Raw genomic sequence first — 23,052 nt, forward strand, 5'->3', positions numbered from 1 at the left:
GGAAGTTGCTTCTACGCAACTTCCGGTGCCGCGCCACTGCTGATCCCGCATTTTTCAGCGGGAGACTTGGCAGGTATGGCTGTGCTGTGACTGAGGCTGCAATATCACTTAGCTAAGCTACTTCCGATTGTTCTTTCACCTTTTTTTAGCAGGATCCAGGGGCTCAAGGATCCTGCTAGCAAATAACAAAACAAAACAAAACCCACAGTCTGACATGACCAATGCAATCTGGTAAAGTGTTGGTTGCAGAAATGGCTCATCTGCTCCCCACCTCCATTTTAGATTGCTCTGTTATTTGCTAGTGAATTTCAACGTACTTAAATACAGGTACATTGTTGCTACTTTAATAGTTCTCATTGCTTTGTCTCTTGAGCAGCAACTTAATTTCTTCTGATTTGCCTTAGTTTAATTCTAGTAGAAAACTCATCAACATTAACTATTATTGGAAAGGTGTTTAAAACTGAATAACCTGGAGGTTTAAAAAGTATAAACGTATAACCTACAAGTATGATTTTTTTTTAAAAAAAACTTCATTCTAGTTTTGTGCCTTGGGGCTTAAAGGGGTGCTTCAAGTTTTGCTCCCAATGGTTGTGGAGACCATCATACTGTATTAAGAAAGAGTTTGTCATATACCGTAACTGTGGGGATTTGTACATCACACTTGAGAATGTATGCTTCTAGCCTTGCTGATTGTGGTTAAATATTCCCAGGAAAATTACATGGCATTCCTCTCTTACTTATTTGTACTGAGACCCCAACTTCTAAAGTTAGTTATGTTGCCACCAGCTGTATAATTTGGATGCTATGGCTTTGTAAGATCTACTTAGTGCCCAATAATATCCCCTGTCCTTTTGTGTTATTAATTGTTGGTACCTGTCATCTTTGCTTGATTTCTAGTGGATAAATTCACGCACAGTGGTGCTTCTGGATAGCGTGGAGAAACTGCATGTGATAGATCGTCAGACACAGGAGGAGCTTGAGACTGTGGAGATCTCAGAAGTCCAGTTAGTGTACAACAGCAGCCATTTCAAATCATTGGCTACAGGAGGCAATGTCAGCCAAGCACTGGTACGGCCAAATGAGACATGTACTTAATGAACATGTTGGTTTGTTAGGAATTCCTATCTAATATCTGGTGTGTCCTGAAACTGCAGCTAAATAGCATCTCTCTCCCCACCCCACCCCCACCTTTTCTTCTTATAGTTCTCTGGTTTTCTACAATTGGGTTTTGTATTCTTCCTTTATGGCATAACTGCTGGAATTTTAGTATGTAGTGCAGTATGGCCTTGCAGGTAGCAATAGAGAGAGAAACCATGCTACAATGATGAGAGCAGACGTTCAGAAAGGACCTTCCTCTTCTTTCCAACTATATACACTTCAACACATCCAAAAGATACCTTGAAACTCTGCCAGCACTTTGCTGCACAAAGAAATTGTTTGTTTGCTTACATACATAGCAATCACAGTCTCATATCCAGATTTTAGAGATTTTAAAACTTGACCATAGTTTTGTTCTGTCTCTTGCCCATCTGGTGAATTTTAGCAGCTTATGTTTCAAGTTGCATTGCAAACTACATGTCTGAAATATATTCAACCTATTTGGTAAATATTAGCTGCCTTGTTGACCCATAACACATTAAAACTCTTAGTGGATCACAAATGAATGTTAAATGACTACTAAATGCACGTACAAAGTGCAAGTAGATAAATAAGTACCGCTCCGGTGGGAAGGTAAACAGTGTTTCTGTATGCTGCTCTGTTTCACCAGAAGTGGCTTAGTCATGCTGGCCACATGACCTGGAAGCTGTCTGTGCACAAACGCCAGCTGCTTCAGCCTATAGAGCGATATGAGCGCCGCAAACCCAGAGTCGTCCGCGACTGGACCTAATGGTCAGGGGGCCCTTTACTTTTACCTAAATGCTCTACTTTGAATTTGCCACCTGCTACTACACAAAAGAGAGAGAGAAACGACTGGTCTGGCTGCACTTGTTTTTCCCCCATTGCCCTATATTCCTCATATATTTTCTTACTAATGGAAAACACCACTACTGTACTCTTGTACTAAATAAAAACACTCCATGTTTTCTAGGCGCTGGTGGGGGAGAAAGCTTGTTACCAGTCAATCAGCAACTGTGGTGGTCAAATTTTTTATTTAGGTACAAAGGTAAGTCTGACCAGGTTATTTTAAAACTATTTTATTATTTATTAGGCCTCTTTATCTGCCTCTTATTAGAATGATTAAGTTATTATTACCTCAGTGTAGAATTATTTGTCGTTTGTTATAGTACTTGTAAAGCACCTTGTGTGCTTTGGCAGAAAGGTGGTGTATATAAATGTGATAAATAGAATAAGGCTACCAATGGCTCCTAGTCATGATGGCTATATATACTACCTCCAGCATCAGATAGGGCATGAGAGGTTTTTTGTCTTCACATGTTGCTTGTGGCCTTTTCATCTACATCTTGTTAGCCGCTGTGGAAAACAGGATGCTTGATTAGATAGCCCTTTGATCTGAAGCACCTAGAATAAATGCTGCCTAAGCATCCTGCGAAGCTAGTATGGGAATTCATAGTTACTACCAATGAATGCTTAGGCAGACAACTGCATTTACTTGCGCTTTTACTTTCCTCTACTTTCAGTCTGTCCATGTGATGACACTGAGGAGCTGGAGAGAGGTAAGTGAAGAGAAAGGCCCTAGTGTATTAAGGCTGCGACCTTAAATTCACTTAAATAGGCCTAAGCCTTTCTGAAGTAAGTTGGGCTTATAACTGACTAGACATGTATAGGATGACACTGTAGAGAGCTTAGGTTCATGACTTGGTGACAGGTGGAATGAGCTGCCTTCAGGACAAACCTTTGCAGAGTAAATATACATACTATGGACAGAAAACATTGGTGTCCTGTTAATTGAACGCAATATTTTCACCAACCAACATAATAAAGCATTGCTAATCTAGCCTGTGCTGTCTTTTTTATATAGAAAAAATAAATATTCATGATGCAGTGAAAGATTACCTCAGTACTGTTGATGCTGTATGTGTATAAGCAATGAGGGAAACTTACAAAAATGTGAAGAAATTGCTAAAGGGAGTTAATGTATCATGTTCCTTCCACCAGCAAACCCCATAGATAGTTTTGTTCCAAAATGGATCAGCTTATTATTTTAACTGCCATTAATTATCACCCAGCTCCATGTTATTCAAAGGGTAGTTGTTTTGATGTCATGATATTAATCATTTTTCAGAGTACTGCCTGTTTATGGAATGGATTTGTGGAGTACTATTTTTGAGTGGCTGATTGATCTGAGACACATGTATGTGTGGGTCGTGCACATTGTAATTTTTTGGGGGAGGGGTTGAATGCTTCTGTGTTGGAGCAAGCATCCTAGAAATGTCTTAAAACACAAACAGAGCAATTAGAATGCCTGAATTAAATCCTTAATTGGAGATTGCCTTTGGTCACAATCTGTAACAGTTGTTGCTGTTGTGTATCTGACTTCAGAGAATAGATCACCTTCTGAAGCAAGACTGCCTTAATGAAGCACTGGCTCTTGCTTGGTCCTTTCACGAAGGGAAAGCCAAGGCTGTCGTAGGTAAGTTTGATTTAGGTATTGTACTATGTAAGTAATTGCTTCAACAAAACCCTCACCTTTTTGTTGAGGAGAAAGTGTTTTTATTTTGATGTCAAAAATCAGTTTTTGGCACAGATTAAATCTATACATATAAAAATGTAAAGGGTGCATGTGTGTGACACCGAACGGTTCTCAGAAACCCCTTGACCGATTGCATTCACATTTGGGCACAACGTCCCAAGCGAATGTCCGAAGGTTGTTATAAAGTTTGCTAAGACAGATGTCAAACCTCTGGCAAGTAAAACACCAAAAAACCCATGTTTCAAAACACTCCACTCAGACGAAAGTGCATGCTGGGAAAAGAACTAGGTTACAAACCTACACTGGTACTCCACCTAAAAAACCTTCCCTCTCAACAGCACCTCAGCTCCCGTTTACATACTAGGCCGAAGCCTTTACAGACTAGGCCGAATGGAGGTACTGACTCACCTGGGTGGGGTTTTGGGGAGGGTGGGGGGAGAAGCAGGTGTGATACGTCATGGATTGGGACAGGGAGGGGGGAATCACAGGGATAAGGTGGGGGCAAGGGGGCGGGCTACGTAATGGATCGGAACAGGGTGGGGGGGGGAACCACAGGGATGAAGCATAGCAACGCGTGGCAGAGCCAGCTAGTTAAGAATAAAAATATTGCCGGACAAATGGATATGGCAGTACATTGCACCTGCAGGATGTCCCTGTACTTGTAAGAGCTGCCCTGCTGAATCCATAGAGTTAGTCTACTCCCAGCATCCTGTTCCCAACAGTGGCCTGTCAGCTTCTGGGCAGCCCACAGGCAGGGGATGAAGGCAAAAGCCCCCCACCCCACCCCAATTGCTTACCTTCTAGCAGCTGATCTTAAGAGATATATTACCTATGAATATGGAACTTTCAGCTTTCTGTCCTGGCTAAAAGCCATTGTTGGTACACCTGTCATCCATAAATTTGTCTAATCCCATGCTAAATTTAATCCTGCCTGTATTGTAATTCTACAGTATATGTGGTGGTGGTTATACACTTTAAAGTTTTGTTTTGAGACATTTAATTTTTTAAAAAATTGCCTACTCTGAGTTATAAGTGAGGAGCTTTTTCATTTGCAGTCTGACCTTGAAAAGACTTGGTATTCTGTTTTGTTTTTAAACAGGGTTGTCTGGAGATGAACAGAAACGAAAGGCTGTTGTTGCAGACAGAGTGAGTTTTTCATCTTCCTAATCTCATCTCTCTCTCTCTCTTTTTCAAATATAGAGCTACATTCTATCTTTCTTTCTTGTATGATGTTGCTTTTGTTTTCCCAACAAACAGTTAAGGGTGTGTGTGTTGGTGTACATCTGAATGTGTAAAAGCAACGACAATTAAATGTCACACTTGGCATCAATGCATATTGTTCTCTTAGTGATGCTCATCCTTATTAACAAACACCAGAGTATATAGTTACACCTCCACAATGATTAAACATTGACACTCTACATTAATTGATATTGGGTCCAAACTTTGTGGGAGGTCCAGTTAGCCTTAGTGGTTAGAGGCACCTTTAGCAGCTGTGACGGATACCACAGCTACCGGTATGGCTGTTCCTGAACCGGCAGAGCCTTGACCACAGTAGTTCAGTCTTTGCTGTCTTCAAGGTTGGATTCCTGGCAATGCACTCTTATGTGGGTCTTCTCTTGCACTTGATCTGGAAGCTGCAGTTAGTGCAGAATGCTGTAGCATGGCTGCTGATAAGAATGAGACACCTTTGCTCAAAGATCTGCACTGGCTGCTGATTCACCAAGTTCAAGGCCATTACTACCGGTATTAGATTCAAAGGATTGTGAAAAGGAAACCCAGCATCTGTGAGAGAACTTTGGCAGCTGGACTGCTCCCTAAAATATCACTGGTTTGCTCATTTCTATATATAGGGTGCCTACATTCTGTGGGACGTGGGTGGCGCTGTGGTCTAAACCACTGAGCCTTGGGCTTGCCGATTGGAAGGTCGGTGATTCGAATCCCCACGACGGGGTGAGCTCCTGTTTTTCGGTCCCAGCTCCTGCCAACCTAGCAGTTCAAAAGCATGCCAATGCAAGTAGATAAATAGGTACCGCTCCAGCGGGAAGATAAATGGTGTTTCCGTGCGCTGCTCTGGTTCGCCAGAAGTGGCTGGCCACATGACCCGGAAGCTGTATGCTGGCTCCCTCAGCCAGTAAATTGAAATGAGCGCCGCAACCCCAGAGTTGTTCGCGACTGAACTTAACTGTCAGGGGTCCTTTACCTTTACATTCTGCATGGACTGGTTGCATGGCAACATGTGCAAATGGCTTTAGATACCTATTAAGTCAATAAATTACCACATAGCATATATTCAACACCTTCAGTATCTTAGGGCCTCATCAAATCTAAATCTGGCCCTGGTGCTAGAGCATGTGCATTGCATGCAAAAGATCCCACATTCAGTCTCTGGCATCTTCAGGTAGGGCTGGGAATGTTCTCTCTCCTTCCATCGTCAAGCACCTTCCTTTCATATACTGTAAAGCATGATGGGCACTCCCTACCTCTGTAATTTTTCTGTTTCACAGATGGTTGAAATTCTTATCCATTTTGCTGATCGAACGATGAAGAAATGTCCTGATCAGGGTAAAATCCAGGTTATGGAGCAGCACTTTCAGGTACAATGCTTTTGCAGTGATTTCTCTTCTCTATTTCCACTTAAAATTCAGAGGTTAAAATGGTTATGAATTGTTTCAAGAGAAATGGAAGCACCTATATAAAAATGTTTCCTTGTATAGGCTGCTATTATGCTGCTCTTGGGCATCTTGTGGTAGACGCAGGGTAGATTCTTCTGTGTCAGAAAAAAATTCCAGTCTTGAGGATAATGTGCAAGCAATATAGTGACTTCCTAATTTTGTGATCTCCCTATATCAGTGCAAGTTTAATCTTTTCTGGATAACAGCTACATAGCAGTAATAGGAGATCAAGTAGTACTTGCGGATTGTTAGTGACACTTTCTGTGTGGTTTTTTCACAGGATATGGTGCCTGTCATTGTTGATTACTGCCTTCTGCTTCAGCGGATGTAAGTGAGAGCATGAGAAACTTGCTTACTGAATTCAGTAGCTTTGCCATACATACTGCACCAGGACTGCCACCTATGGCTGTTCCTTGCCTTAATGACAAACAGCAGGTGTCCCAGAAGAAAAGTGGGATATGAGAGCTGACAATGATGGAACAATTGAGCCATAGGGGAAGGTTTTCTCTAAATTTCCTGTCTGAATGATCTTGAATTATAGCACTGCATTCGCAATTGCTTATTTGTAAAATGGCGGGTTTCTAAATGGATTTTCCTCTTAAGGCCTCACATTTTAAAGTTTTTGGTCCGAAGGACAGATGTTTCAGGAATTTCATCTTTGTGAATTCCAGTGCAAATTGACTTGATCTGTGCTTTCGGGACTCAAGTGCAGATCAGAATGCAATTATCCTTTTGAATTTCACATTTATCTGAATTTTACAAAGCAGTTCTCACTTTTAAAAAGTACCAAAATGTTTATTTTAAGATAAGGTATGTTACTAAATGACCTTTTGTGAAACAAATACATATTTATAGACTAATATGTATTTTAAACATGGGACAGAACAGATTTACTGTCTGAACACATGCAAAACTAATACTGTACTGGCAGAAATAGATTAACCAGTCCCCTACCCGTAATATGAATGCAGGAAGTGTTTTTGCCTGCTGTGTATGCAGTAGAAATCAACCATTACTAGCTAAGATAAGTTTTTTATTTTTGATAATTACTTATTCACTTGTCATCTTCATTCTAGGGATCTGTTGTTTAGCCAGATGTATGACAAGATGAGTGAAAATTCTGTGGCAAAGGGTGTCTTTCTGGAGTGTCTTGAGCCATACATTTTAAGTGATAAATTGATGGGAATTACAGCTCAAATTATGAAAGATTTGCTGCTTCACTTCCAAGATAAGAATTTAATGGCAAACATGGAGGCTTGCATTGTACATATGGATATCACCAGCCTAGACATACAGCAGGTGATAATTGGTAACCTTCATATTTTGACATGGATGTAATCTCACTCTGCGGCTATTTAAGTATGGATGTTTTTAATAGAACAAGATGTTTAAAAAGTTTTGTGTTGCATTGTGCTAAAGAGATCCCCCTGGGCTCTGTAAAACTCTAAAAAGCCTTTAAAACCAGACAAGGTCTCTTAGCATAATCTACATTAATCCAGCTATAATTATGTGGATTAATACCAGTTTCAAATACCAGTTTCAAACTTGGCGTAAATCATAGCTGCCAAGTTTTCGCTTTTCTCGCGAGGAAGCCTATTCAGCATAAGGGAAAATCCCTGTAAAAAGGGATAACTTGGCAGCTATGGCGTAAATCATGGGTGGGGAATCTCTGGTCTGCAAGCCAAATAAGGCTTACCAGGCCTCCCCACTTGATCTGCAAAGCTATTTTTAAGAGTCCATGCCCACTCGCCCTATTCTTGTCATGTATGATGTCACCAGGTGTCTCATGGGTAAGGGCAGGGCTTCAAAAGAAAAAATGGGCACTTAAAATGAGCTCCCAATTGTTCTTTTGGTGAAACACTTCCACCACCCATTAACTGATGAGCAGTGGCTCGTTCAAGGAGGGGGAATTGTTCTCCCTTCTAGTGCTGCTTGAACCTTAAAAAACTAGAAGTTCAAGGAGCAGCACAGGACTGTTTGAAAGCGTTTCCAAAGCAGCTCCATACTGCAGTTTAAGAAGCAGCATGGTTCTATTTGTAAAAGGGCTTTAAACACCCCTTTGAAAAGCCGGGAATTCCAAAAACAGCATGGGGACATTCTAAAGCCTTTTGCTACAAATTATCTCTCTTCCCCCTCATTTAAGGAAATCAGTTTCAGCTTTTTGTATATGTATTGCTGAATTAGTTTACATTATCTTCTGAGTCCACATTCTGCTTACTATCTGTTATAGTGTTGAATAAATATTCAAGTCTCAAGGCATATTTTTTGTTCCTAGGTGGTCCTCATGTGTTGGGAGAATCGTTTGTATGATGCCATGATCTATGTCTACAACAGTGGCATGAATGACTATATTACACCAATGGAGGTAGGAAGGTTGGAGCCACATACTATGTATCTTTTATGCTCATCATCGGTTTTCCACAAGACACTTAACTACCATCAGCCCCAGCCAGGGTGGCTGATGGTTAGGAATTCAGGGAGTTGAAGTCCAACATTGGTCCAACATTGGTCCAATGTGGAGGCCACCACATTGGTTTCCTTTACTCTTTAGTCTCTTGCTTTAGACTGGAGCAGTCCAGTTTTTATTGTTCTCTAACTGCAGTTCTTACTTATTCTGAGCATTGTGCATGTGTACAGAGAAGCCACACACACATTCCCTGGGTGACATTCTGCCAGCACTTCAGTGTCACCTATTTAGTAGTACCACATACTGCTCCCTCATTTTCTTAATGGACAGATGAGCTGCTGTTGTGGCATTGAAAGAGACTGGAGAAGGCAGCAGGTGTGTGTTTAAGTACACTTTCCCACATAGTAAAGCTTCACCTCATGTGATGTGGGCCTGGGGCACACTACCTTTGTATTACGCTGTTCCTAAACAATTTGCAGCTATTTAAACCAAACTGCCCCGGGCAAAACTACCCATTCAACTACATTTGCACTCTTTGACTACTTGGCAATTTTCTCTTTTTGAAATCTTTCCCTTTTTGAAGTCTTTTTACTACTGCCAAATCCACTATTACTATGTTGAACAAAAATGAAGAGCAACAAAGGAAACATCTGCTAACCTTGTTTGTGTTCTCTTCATTCCTCCCACCCCCAGAAATTGTTCAAGGTCATTGCTCATCCTCTTAGTGCTGGAAAGTCTCTCTCAGGTACTCTGTGTTTGATAAGTATTTATCGTTTAAATTTACATTTTGAGCATTTTGAAAGGTGGTTTGGTTTGTGATATCTGAATATGAGGGATTGCTATAGCCTACCCTACGCACCTCCGGTCATCCTAGTCTCAGCTCACCAGCTCACCTCGTTGGCTTGTTCCCTTGGAGAGAGCTGCTTAACCACTGATAAACTTTCTCTCTGGAAAGGTCTTTCATGTTAAAACATGAATCCAGCCTATACCTTAACATGTATGCTGATCCTACCCAGCTTCTGTGTAGCCAAATGAGCTGCAAACCCTGGAGGGACCCTGCCAGTGGTGCGGCTTGGTATAAGGCAGCTCATTATGTTCCATAGCTCAATTGAAGGGGGACTTATGCATTCTTCTAGCTGACACCAATATCCTATAAGAGGGTAGGAATACACCACCAAGACCCTGAACCTTCTGAGCAAGCATGGTGTCATTCCTTTGTTTTATAGTGACTATTATTTACTAAATGTTAAAATTATAGTATTTTTTTGACATTTTCAGCCTTTCATGAACCATCTCAAATGCTTAGTATCCAGATGCAATGTCTTTAGTGCAGACATCTGTCCATATATCAGATTATGAAAAAAATGGAACATTGAGTTTGTCAAATTACTTGGTTATTGCAAGTACCATCACCTGAGGCCCTTTTAGCAAAGCAGGTTATGTACTTTGAGTAAATTCAACTCCAGAAGATAATACAAAGCTTTTGTTTCTCTGTGTGTGGTTTATTTGTTTGTTTTTAGACGAGCAAGTCATCATGGGCAACAAGCTTCTTGTCTATATAAGGTATGGTACATCCAGCATCTATGAGATAGTTATTTATGTTTTGCTTTCTGTAGTACAGTGGCACCTTGGTTTAAGAACAGATTAGTTCAGGCATCCCCAAACTTCGGCCCTCCAGATGTTTTGGCCTACAATTCCCATCATCCCTGACCACTGGTCCTGTTAGCTAGGGATCATGGGAGTTGTAGGCCAAAACATCTGGAGGGCCGAAGTTTGGGGATGTCTGGCTTAGTTTATGAACGACTTGGATTAAGAACGCCGCAAACCCAGAAGTAGGTGTTTTGGTTTGTGAACTTTGCCTTGGAAGCAGAACATGTTGAATGTTTTCCATTTGTAAACTGAGTCCCCTGCTGCTTTGGGAAAGCACGCCTTGGTTTAAGAATGCTTTGGTTTAAGAACAGACTTCCGGAACAGATTAAGTTTGTAAACCAAGGTACCGCTGCAGTATAATCTTTTTTGTCACATAGGGGCAGAGAAACCCAACAGCCCTGCCATGCCAGCAGCCAATACCATAGCTAAGCTAGGATTCTGTGCACCCCAGGCAGGCTGCCCCATCCCTCAGCTGATGAGCATTGCCATTCAAATGGTGTGTGCATGCCACATCATCTGATCTATTATGTGGGGCGGGGCTTATCTGCCTCCCCCATATTTTATTCAAGCTGGCACCCCTGCTAGGGATGTCCTATCATCCCACTGCCTCAAATGCACAGTGTCATCTTGAGATGTAGAATGAAATCAAGGAGGCTCCTGAAAGACGAAGTGTTGTTGAAGTAGCAAATTCCCTCACATCGACTGGGTACACACATGCACAGTTGCAGTAAAGAAGTAAAATTTCCAGATACCCTAAATAACTGCATGAGAAAAATTGGCCATGGAGCTGACCAGAGGGATAGCAACCCTAGAGTTTATCTTAAATGGAGTCCACGACCTAGTGCAAGATGTAAGTATTGTTGAACTGATTTAGAACAGTTGACCATGGTGCTATGAAATCCAGCATATAAGTGGACAACTGCCAAGGAAGTCCAACATTGTTCTGACTTCAAAAGAGGAAACTTAATAAAAATGAGATAAAAGGGAAATTGAAAGGGAAAGTCAAGAGGCTCAGAACACTTGGCAGGACAGAGGCTATTCAGAACCATCATAATAGAAGCTTGACTGGAATGTAGACCTAAGATCAAGAAAGGTATTATCAGGGCCAAGTGGGTGCCTGCATGGTTGAAAAGTGGAGTCACTGAAGTGATTTGAGGCAAGCAAACTAAATTCTAATGCTGATAGACTGCTTTGGGTGAGTGGGGAAACTATAGGGGCATAGAACAGAGCGACTGGAACCCTGAACAGGAGCACTCTGCTGCTGTTTGTTGAAGGGTCCCACTTGTATATGAGTAGGAACCTAGGTAAGGAAATGGGGGCCATTTCCAGCCACATTTAGGTCTTTGTTATGTTACAGTTCTTAATTTATAGCACTGTTTTAACTCCACCTGTCCTTTCTTAACAGTTGCTGTTTGGCAGGTCGAGCTTATCCACTGGGCAATATTCCTGAAGATCTGGTACCTTTGGTTAAAAATCAGGTGAGTTAAAAATAAACTGCAAAATTCACTGGAAAGGCCAGTGGCTCAGTACAGTGGTACCTCTACTTACGAATAAGTTTACTTATGAATGTTTCTACTTACGAACGGAGCTCCGTCCGCCATCTTGGATGCGGTTTAGATAGGATTTTTTCTACTTACGAATTTTTAGATAGGGTTGCTTCGACTTACGAATTTCTTCTCCCAATGCATTCCTATGGGATTTGACTTACAATTTTTTTCGACTTACGAATGTGCATTCGGAACGCATTAAATTCATAAGTAGAGGTACCACTGTATTAAAGTTTTTGTCCTTGCATGCAGAAGCTTCTAGGTTCAATCCCTGACATCGCCAAGTAAGGCTGAGAGAGAGACTGCTGCTTGGAACCCAGCCAGTCCGTGTAGAAAATAATGAGCTGAATGACTGATGGTCCAGCAGTTTCCTATGTTCTGCCAGAATAATTGTGCATTTTTTAAAATTTTGGAAGCTGCTCCTGTAGGTGTGCTTAATAAGAAATAATAATATTATCAAAGGCATAATTTGTTGTGGAACTCCCTTCCCTCCATCTTTGAATAGTATCCACCCACTCTGGCAGTGGTTGCCACAGCAATATCCCAAAGTTTTCTGAGCTCAACTTCACAGACTGCTGGTCCATGTTTGGAAGTCATATTATAGAGGAAGCAAGAGGGAGTGTAGAAAATTTGAGACAAAACAAAAGAGGCAATGTTGCAGGAACACGAGCAAATAAAAACTCAAAAGGATAGTTTCCCCCCTACATTCCAGTTGTGTCATATTCTTTAAGACTATGTGCAGATATTAAATTTATTACACTTGGCAGATGACTCCCATCACGGATCCTGGTTTATCTATAGCAATCATGTAACAATGTGATAGGAATGACATGCCTTTTGTGCTTAGCCGTTACATTGCAGATATCTGATAAAAAGTTGCTATCATCTGGATAACGGTAGCCTTTTGATTGTCTGCCACAGCTCTTTGTGATTGTCCCTGAACACTTTTTCATACACATTTTGATTCTCTCCCCTGCCCTTCTTTCCATGAAGATACAGTCAGCTGGGAGCTGAGCTATGCTTTTTTCTGGTTTTTGTTGTTGTTGTCCATTATGGACTTCATGGGAGTCTAGAGCAGGAATGGGGAACCTTGAGAGCCTCCAGATATTGCTGAACCAGCCATTATTATTATTAAAACTCCAGTTCCCATAATCTCTGACCATTGGCCATGCTGGCTGGCTGGGACTGATGAGACATTTGAACAGCCACAGATTCCCCACCACTAGTCTAAAGGCTAAGGCTGCAATCCTATTCTTACTTGCCTGGGAGTAATTCAAGTTAACTCTGTGGGACTTGCTCTGTGGTACCTAAGCTTCATTTCAGTTGTCAGGGATGATGGTAAATAAGTGGATCACCTGATTTTTATCTAACATTTTATCTAACATTGTGTATGCCATCAAATGCCAACAGTGCCCCTCAGCTCTCTATATTGGACAAACAGGCCAAACTCTACGCCAAAGGATAAATGGACATAAATCTGACACCAGGAATTACAAGACAGGGAAACCAGTAGGAGAACACTTCAATCTCCCAGGACATTCTATACAAGATCTCAAAGTAGCTGTCTTACTACAAAAGAATTTCAGAAATAGACTGGAAAGAGAAGTTGCTGAATTGCAACTTATCACCAAGCTTAAAACCATGGAGAGACCTGGTTTGAACAGAGACGTTGGATTCTTATCTCAGTATACATGATAAAGCGATCTTCAGCCATCTCACCCCTTGCTTTTTCATGCAAGACCATTTGCAGTCGTTTAAAGTCATCAACAGCTATCAGTCAGTCAATCACCCATTTCCACCACCCCTCTGATTGATACCCCTCCCCACCCTTTCTCTACATATAAGCTTCTGGGGACTTCTGTTTCATTGTATCTGAAGAAGTGTGCATGCACACGAAAGCTCATACCAAAATAAAAAACTTAGTTGGTCTTTAAGGTGCTGCTGGAAGGATTTTTTTTATGTTGTTGTTGTTGTTGTTGTTGTTGTTGTTGTTGTTCTTCTTCTTCTTCTTCTTCTTCTTCTTCTTCTTCTTCTTCTTCTTCTTCTTCTTCTTCTTCTTCTTCTTCTTCTTCTTCTTCTTAAATTTGTATACTGCCCAGGGTGGTTTCCAATTTAAAAATACACAAAAATACATACCATAGCAAGAAACAAAAACAATATCCCCCATCCAGTTTAAAAGATCATAGGATTGCCATGAAGGATTTAGGTGACATTTTGTGTTTATGTATGGTATTTTTCAGAGCAATGTAAAGAAAGAAAAGCCATTGATCTAAAAAGCCTAATTCTGCATTCAAACATGATGGGAGGGAACATGCAGAATGGAAAAGGGTGGGGACAGTGTGTGGCTGTTTTGTGTGCATGCCGGCTTCATTTGAGTTGTTGGGGATAAGGGCTAACAAGTAAATCTTCCAGATTTTTCTACACTAAGTATTATACATTTACAGTGCAACCTTACGTGCTCTACCTATACCCCAAAGTACAGTGTGCACAGGATTGTCTCCCTGATCATGAAGTGACTTAACTATTCTGTTAAATAGCCACAATAATTGTATAAAACAGCTTTTAATATCCACATTGAAGCAACATTTTGAAGCATATCTGATCATTTTGCTCTGTATGCAAAGACATTAGCACTTACTAGCTGTGCTCAGCTCAGTAGCATGGCAGATAGTTTGGATGTAGGCCAGGTGCATCTAAATCACTGCCAGTAAATTTCAAGCATCACTTCAGTGTTCCTGTTGCTAAAGCTCCTCGGGGAACTGTTACTTAAACCACAGCAAAGCATTGTGTCTCATGCCTCACTGTACAGATTGTTCATATAACCTACTTACTAAACTGGCACTCCTTATCCCAAGTAGTTGCACAGTTGTGGCTCTCTGCAACTCTGCTCTGCTGTTCTGGTCTTGTGATGTACCTGTTGCTCATAGTCTGTGATGGACAGCCATAGGCATGGTCCGTGTAGAGATGTCCTGTGCCCAGCTGGTGCATGTCCCGTCCCGAGGGCATGGCACACCACCTGTGGGGGGCGTGGCACCCAGCACGGGCAGGTAGGCAGCCGTGATGGCACCCCACCGGGATCGCACTGCCAGGGGACGGTGAACTCTCCCTGTACTCCTCTTCCTCCCCCAGTGGCCCAAGCCTCATTCATGGATTTCTGTTTTAAGCACGGTGATTGGATGGGGTAACCCCAGTCATTCTCGCTCAAATTGTCCATCTTGCGGTATTTCCCCCAGCATTTGGCCTGTGGTTCATAGCTTTTCATAATCACTCTCCTGTTTTAAATTCTGCTAACAATCTTCCCTTTATCTTTTATGTCCCAATAAACTGACTCGCTATATTAGGAATAGGTGCATTTTGAAAAGTAATCTAGAAGGCAAATGTGCTTGTGCCAGAATTCATTATTTAGGAAGCCTGTGGTGATAATCTTTCTCAGATGCCAGTGAGCAGCAATAAATGTCAATAATTGTGAAAGTGGATGTAAGAAGCCATGGGATATGTTAAACAGAAGTACTTTGCCTACTGTTAAATCATTGAACTTGTACCAGGAAATAAACGTCCAGCACAGTGGATGGCATTTAAGGAACAGAAAATGCTGTTGAAAATCCATTCTGTATTCTCAAGGAGGTTTAAGGAGCTGGTAAGCTTCGAACAGTTCCTTCAGGTATTCAGTGATTATTAATCTTTCATGGCAGGTCTTTGAATTCCTCATTCGTTTGCACTCAGCAGAGGCACCCACCGATGAAGAGGTTTACCCCTATGTCCGCACCCTGCTGCACTTCGATACACGGGAGTTCCTCAATGTTCTTGCACTGGTAAGTGGCAACACCACTTCCACAAAGATATTGGGGGAGAAATCCCATCACCTCCTTCATTTGATTATATATATATATATATATATATATATTCCACTAATCTAGAAAAACTTGTTTGACAAATATAATATTTGTTCCTTATGGTGTGTAGAGTTTCAGTCTTTCTGAGCCAACCATCTCATTTACAGTTGCAAGGCTTTTCTGAATAAAGGGAAATTGGGAGCCACTGGCATAAATTCCACCAACACTGGGAGTCATATTTCTTGAACTTTAACCAATGTATTCAATGCATTTTAAAAATGCATATTTTATTGGGAACAGTCTTTAAAATGCTGTTGTATTGCATATGCAGTTTTGCAGCAAGTAACAGGTCTCCAGGCCAGGTTATGCTGGTGATAAATTTGTTCATCATAATGGATTCCATTACTCTTGGTGGGCCAGATATTATAAAAAATTATGTAGCAGTACACTTGCTCAGTGTGTGAAAAGCTGCCCTTTTTATTTTTTTATTTTACAAAGACCGTGCAGTTGCTATTTCTGGAAGCCAGAGGCTGCCCTACTATTAGATACAGGAACAGAGAACCAGAAGACTCTCCTTTTATTTCCATTGCCATTTTTAATATCCAAGGAGAGTGGAAGGTGTATGTGTGAGGCTTATGGGTTAGAAGCCCACAATACTAGATTGGGTTTGAGGGCTGAAGAAGAGGGGATGGAAGGATGGCACTGAAAATCCCATCATTTTAATGGATGCTCATCTCCTTTTCCATTTGTGCTTCCTGCTAATAGTTTCACACTGGACACCCACAAACCACACTGCACACTGTTATTATTGGTACTTTTTTCCACTTCAGGGATACCTTCTTGCTCGGTGTAAATAATACCTCTTTATGCTGAGAACTAAATTATTTTGTGCCTATTGTTACAGCTAACATTGTTGCCTGTATTGATGTCTAGTTTGCATATTGGAAGTGGGGAAGATTGCCTCTGTAGAAATAATACTGACTCCGCGATCTGGCTTCTGCACACTGCTGAAACTTTAGTAATCAAAAACTATTATCTTATTTCCAGACTTATAAGCCTCTCATTGACCTCTCTACTGTCTTTAGTATAGTTGATATTCCTCTCCTGGTTGATTCCCTTAATGCTCTGGAGGTTTCTTTATCTTGCTCCTTTCTTCCCTGTTAATAATCCATTCAACAGGCCCTTTGTTCCTTCAGGCCCTGTTTTTAACCCTCTGCTATAATAGGCGCATGAGCTTAACATCTTGGTTTTGAGTTTGCTACAGCATGGCTATCCCCTCTGGAAATTGTTACATCTATGCACTGCACTTGTCTCTGCCTCAGTACCCCATAACTTTCTGCCACAATATAAGCCGTCGTATCTTAACAGCTTGCATGTTGCTGTCAGCTTCTCCACTTCAAAACTACTGTCTGAGATGCTGCAGGCATCTGAAAACAATTATAGTTTGAGCGAGTTGTGTTACAGGCAGAGGCCAAATGATACTGTCCATCAGAAAAAGCTTTCATTGCAAAGTGTTGTTGTACTTTTATGCCAGTTTCTATAGTCTAATTGGCCACCGACATCTTTGCAACAAGATTTACAAGCAGAGTAAAGTAACAAGTTTAGTAGATAATTACGGTTGACGTGAGGGAATGAAGGAAGGATGTAACAAGTCCTACTGCTAGCTGCTGCATTTTTCGTATTTCCCATTGTATGGGAATAAGGTATAAAGTGTTTCTCCCCCTTTTCTCTCCCAATACCATTACCTAACAAAGACATTTGAAGACTTTAAGAATGACAAGCAAGCTGTAGAGTACCAACAGAGAATTGTGGACATCCTTCTGAAGGTAAGCCCCCTCCTCACCTGTTTTTGTAGTGGCCAGGCCCGGCTCTAGGTGCAGTCCCAGTGGCGCGGGGTGCCAGGGTGCGGGGCCAGCAGGGGGGGGGTGCTGCATGGCAAAGCCGCGCTGCGAGGGCGCCGGAGTGATCTCCGCGCCTCAGTGCCAGGGCGCCCGACCTGCTCGAGACGGCCCTGGTAGTGGCCATAGTAAAAGATGGATTGTTTCTGGGGTGTTATATATTCCTTTATTTTAGTCTTGTCACTGAGTTGGAATGCTTTCTTTGGGAAATGAATAAATGTGTCCTTTGTGTGCCTTGCTAATTGGTAAGAAGTGAATGGCACTGGCTTCACTAACACCTCTTGCAAGGTATTCTGAGGTACCGGTACTTGAATGAAAAAGGATTCCTGACTTTAAACTAATGGTGCTCTTTAAAACTACTAAAACATAAGTGATGATGTATGTTGGTTGCATTGATGGACTATATCCTTATCTTGAATATAATATACACAGAAACGTAATGAGGACAAAGAACTATGGACATAAGTTGTTAGCGCAGTGTTGTTGTAAATGATTAATGCAATGGATGTATGTCATATACAGGAGAGGGGGCAACTAAGTTTACCTCTGTGTGTGGCCTTGGACTGTTCCAGAATAGGCTTCTTTTGGTCATAACATTTAACAGAAAATACGTTGCTGTCATAGGTTCAGGAACTGAAAAAATGAGCCTCATATCCTAGTATCTCTGCTAGAAGGATGAAGAACTTCAAATTCAAAGATGGAAAAAATAATAGAGAAATAACATTTTGTAACTGAAAGGGTATTGAAAAGAAGAGATTGGTTTCCTGCTAATTGCGTCAGTTAACTTGTTTGTCTTCTCTAGATCTAAACATTTCAGCAACTGCTCCCTCCTTGAGGGGGAGTTCATATTTTTCCATGTTCAAACACTCATAACATTTGCTGATATTATAAATTACTAAAGATTTCATAAGTTGGAATTTCATATTCTGTTCAATTAAATACATTTAGAAAAGGCATTAGAAAATTCTGTGATAACCCCACCACACTAGAACTGAAGTACTGTAGATCTGCATTAGTAGCTAAACATTTCCAGCATTTAAATAATGTATCTGAGTATGTCTTATTAACTCTAGAAGGCATAAAATACCATTTTAATAATAATTTATATTGTACTTTCTTCATTTAGCAGTACCTGTTTCACAGATTAACATACCACGTTCATTTCTATTGTAGGATTCTAATTCTTATATCTTTTCCATTGTGCCCCCTTCCCAGATTTTTAATTATACCATTATTCTTGCCAACAATCCCCTTGATTCTTCACCTGTAATTAAAGTTTCCCAGGGCATTCCTTTCTTTAATAATGAGTATGTAGGAACCAACACCTCTAAAATAAAATTCCGTATTTGAAAGCATTGAAACCAAAGCAGTTTCCAACCTCCCAGGTTCTGAACAATTTCTTTCTTAAAAATTGTCCATTCAGTATCTGCTCCCAAATGTAAATACCTCATGTGTTTCCAAATTTTCAAAGACACATTTTCATCCTTTCAACAAATTTGCTATTCCTTATTACTGAAGGTAGTAGTCGTTGTACCAATTTATTCACTATTTAATCATCTCTTTCTTGCTTTGAAACCCACAAAAGAATCTCAAGGGGTATGTTGATGTTTAATTGTCCTAATTGATACATTATATCCTTCCTATTTTAAGTAATCTCTTTCTGTTCTTATTCTCATCAGTGTTTCAGTAGCTTTTGAGACAAATGTTCATTCTCTTTTTCTGTTTCATGTGGAATTTGGTGGCACCAAATGAAGTTTATAGTTTATTAAGCCATGGGCAAACGTCAGAATGTGGCCAGAGCCACTAGGAGAGGAGGGCAAGATCATGAACTGACTTAAAGGTTAAAGAGAGTTTAAGTATCAGAACAATACGGGAAGGCACTAAAGGGAAACCTATAGAGCAGGGGTCCCCAAACTACGGCCCCCGGGCCGGATGCGGCCCAATCGGCCTTCCAATCCGGCCCGCGACGACCCCCGCCGCCCGCTGCCGCCGCCCGCTCTCACGGCGCGCGGCGCAGCGACGATCTAAAAAATCGGCAAAAAATCGCCGAAAATCCTTTGTGCGCATGCGTATGGGCCTCTCCTGACCCGGAAGAGGTCATTTCTGGTGCACTTCCGGGTCAGGGGAGGCCCATACGCATGCGCACAAGCGATTTTCGGCGATTTTTCCCCCGCACGGGCGCGTGTGCGCATGCGCACGGGCGCGCACTCCCCCGCCCTCCGGCCCACCGCGCGGTCGGCGCGGCGGGCACCGGCCCACCGCACGGTAAGTCTGGGGACCCCTGCTATAGAGGTTTAACGTGATTAACACTTGAAGAAAGAAAATAGCAAGTACGCAGTAGAAGGTGCAAGGGAAGGAGTTTGCAGCCATGGTATTTGTGTATGTCTTCATTATATTCTGTTAACTCCTTCTGCTGGCTGGGTGAGAGTAAAGGAGCAAAGTTTTTTCTTCCACGTATCCTCTCCATTCTCTTCATCTTTTTTATATAGATCATCCTGTGGGCAGGATGTCTCTTTATTAATGTGCACTAGGGTGATGACTTTTTTACAACCTCATTTCCCTGTATCATAATTTGATGAGCTTTCATTAAAGATTAGATAAAATCTTACTTTCAAAGAGATTTGATAAAAAAAACCTCACGCACAAAATGATTAAAAATTTTTATCAGTTTTTTGACCATTTTTGAAGTCACTGTAAGCAGATATAAAATTGAACCCAAGCTTTAGAGTCACATACAGTATATACAACATTATAAAGGGTCATCAAACACACAAGGAAGCTTTTTTTAGCTGCAGTAACAGTATAGACGCCGCTAGAGGACGATGTTTTGCTACCTCTCCTGTAGGTTCTTTTCCCAGCATGTCCGGCAGGGTCTGCTGGCTGAGTTTTGAGGTCCCAAAAAGGGGCTTTTACCTTGCGCAGGTGTGACATTTGTATACCCTATGTTGCTAAGAACACTCGCCATTGTGGAATGTGGTGTTGTGTCCAAATTTGATACGAAATATATATAGAATTGTTAATACAATTTTATGAAATGGTAAAACGGCATACAAAAAAATTAAAAACGGTTTGTGCGTAACCTTTTTTAAATATTTCAATGGAATATACCTCATTTTAGTCACTAATAGGCAAAAGTTCATCCATTTGTGCTACAGGAAATAATTTTTGAGGAAAAAATGAAAAAGTCATCACCCTAATGTGCACGTTATGCACTTCTAAATATATAATACATTATTGTGATTTTGCAAAATGCGTGCAACCTGCGTTTAGAGCTTGCTTCCCACCCCTATCAACCTGTAGTAAACCCTGAATGCTCTCTTGCCATAAATAGGTTTTTAAAAAAATAATAGGCTAAGAAGGTATCCCCTACAAGACAATGCACAGCTACACTTTCTTTAAATGTGTCTCTCTATACATGGCAGAATACATGAAGGCAAAATATTACTATTGTCCTCTGGTAACTTCTGTGTGTCTAGCACTGTATAACAGATACATTGCCTGGGGCATATTCTGAGATTATTATAAAACGGAAAAAAAATCAACTACATTTCACTTGACTACAGGATCTTTAGTATCCTGTACTGTGAGGTAACCCTATTAACTGAGGACACTAAGGTTTTCTAGACAGGTATGTCTGAGCTTGTATGCTTCATCAGTCCAACATAGTTTCATGTTGTCAGGTTGTATAAGAATTAGCGTTGCAGGAGAGTCGGGGACAGTCTTTGCTGACAGATGAGATATCGGTCTAAATGATCTTGGTAGGTGAAAGGCAGTCTTTCCCATAAATCATCTGAGGGACCTGGGGCAGTTTTGGTATTTTATGAGGGACTACACAAGCACTGAACAATCTACGGGAGCATGAGAGAAGAAATAATATTTTCTAACTGTCCGGACTAGCGAGAATGCTAATGGTTAATGAATTTGTCATATGGAGTAAACTGAAACTGAGTGCTGCTGGCTGGTGTGCAATGGAGAAGTTGAATAGATCACCTCAGACTTGGAAAAACAGCAAAGTAGGAAGCAGACAGCAAACTTGGCCACAGGGCGTGACTCATTCATATTAGGTACCCATGGTGTAAAGGCAACAAGGCTCACAATAAACAACCACGAGTAAGCAATGGAACAAGGTCTTGTGCAGGCATCCCCAAACTTCGGCCCTCCAGATGTTTTGGACTACAATTCCCTGACTACTGGTCCTGTTAGCTAGGGATCATGGGAGTTGTGGGCTAAAACATCTGGAGGGCCGTAGTTTGGGGATGCCTGGTCTTGTGGGTCTCTTATCCAGTCTGCCTTTCTAAGCTCCACCCACTTGGTCTGAAGACAGGCATGTCTTCTCCTTTACATAACCTTCCAATTTGTACATTTCTTGTGCCATTAAAGACATGAGCTCTGCTTAACCAGGCCAAAGGCCTATCTATGTAGTCATGTTCTCCCAGTGACCAACCAGTTGGCCATTAGAAGCCCACAAGCAGGATCTGAATGCAACAGCTCATTTCCCACTTGTGATTACCACCAACTGATATCCAGAGACATACTGCCCTTGACACTGGAAGTAGAACATAATTATCATTAGTAACTAATAATAGCCTTAGCCTCCATTAATTTGTATTTTAAAGCCATACAAGTTGGTGGCCATCGCTACATCTTATGGGAGTGTATGAAGAAGTGCTTTTTTGTCTTTCTGAATCATCCAGTATTCAGCATGAATGAATGGCCCTGAGTTCTAGAGGCGGGTGGGGACTTCTCCCTAGCCACATACTCTACAGCATACATCATCTTATATACCTCTCTGCCATGGAGAGGTTGTAAGCATTCCTCATAGGAGGATACATTTGGTTACTTTTTGCTTTTTCAGATGAGGCAACCACAGCTGTACATGATATTCCATGTGCAGTCACACCATAGATTTGTGGAATAGTGTTATGATATTGGCAGTTTTATCTTTAACCTCTTTCATAAAGATCTCAAATGTAGAATTCACTTATTTCACAGCTGCTGCTGCACACTGGATTTGCATCTTCATTGAGCTATTCTATGACCCCAAGGTTGTCATCCTAGTTGGTCACCATCAGTTTATACATCATTAACATATATGTAAAGTTAATATTTTTTCCTGCCATGTGCATCACTTTATACTTGCTTATAATGAATTGCATTTGCCATTTTACTGCCCATTCACCCAGCTTGGAAATATCCTTTTGGTGTGCCTTGCATTCTCTTTTTCTTTTAATCACCCTGAACAGTTTTGTTTATCAGCAGACTTTACTACTTCACTGTGTTGCCTTTATATCATTAATGAACAAGTTAAAAAGCACAGGCCCCAACACTGCCCTTGGGGGATTCAACTTTCCTATTTTTTAACTGATTACTGGTCCACCTCTCTTCTTATC

At 41.2% G+C, this 23,052-nt stretch overlaps 1 protein-coding gene across 7 annotated transcripts in view; it reads left to right on the forward strand.

Annotated features, from left to right (window-relative positions):
* Nucleotides 1-23,052, forward strand: part of VPS8 (VPS8 subunit of CORVET complex) — an 88,512-nt gene that overhangs the window by 18,779 nt on the left and 46,681 nt on the right. For all 7 annotated transcript variants that reach the window (XM_035133325.3, XM_088669728.1, XM_088669727.1 and 4 more), the window contains 14 exons: nucleotides 898-1,068; nucleotides 2,090-2,164; nucleotides 2,640-2,675; nucleotides 3,502-3,592; nucleotides 4,752-4,798; nucleotides 6,160-6,249; nucleotides 6,608-6,654; nucleotides 7,404-7,626; nucleotides 8,603-8,692; nucleotides 9,428-9,479; nucleotides 10,255-10,297; nucleotides 11,790-11,862; nucleotides 15,624-15,743; nucleotides 17,519-17,590. In XM_035133325.3, the coding sequence (XP_034989216.3) occupies nucleotides 898-1,068; nucleotides 2,090-2,164; nucleotides 2,640-2,675; nucleotides 3,502-3,592; nucleotides 4,752-4,798; nucleotides 6,160-6,249; nucleotides 6,608-6,654; nucleotides 7,404-7,626; nucleotides 8,603-8,692; nucleotides 9,428-9,479; nucleotides 10,255-10,297; nucleotides 11,790-11,862; nucleotides 15,624-15,743; nucleotides 17,519-17,590 (1,230 nt within the window). The remainder of the gene's footprint in view (nucleotides 1-897; nucleotides 1,069-2,089; nucleotides 2,165-2,639; nucleotides 2,676-3,501; nucleotides 3,593-4,751; nucleotides 4,799-6,159; nucleotides 6,250-6,607; nucleotides 6,655-7,403; nucleotides 7,627-8,602; nucleotides 8,693-9,427; nucleotides 9,480-10,254; nucleotides 10,298-11,789; nucleotides 11,863-15,623; nucleotides 15,744-17,518; nucleotides 17,591-23,052) is intronic.

The sequence above is a fragment of the Zootoca vivipara genome, chromosome 5 (assembly GCF_965207765.1).
Source record: "Zootoca vivipara chromosome 5, rZooViv2.hap1.1, whole genome shotgun sequence".
Taxonomy (NCBI): domain Eukaryota; kingdom Metazoa; phylum Chordata; class Lepidosauria; order Squamata; family Lacertidae; genus Zootoca; species Zootoca vivipara.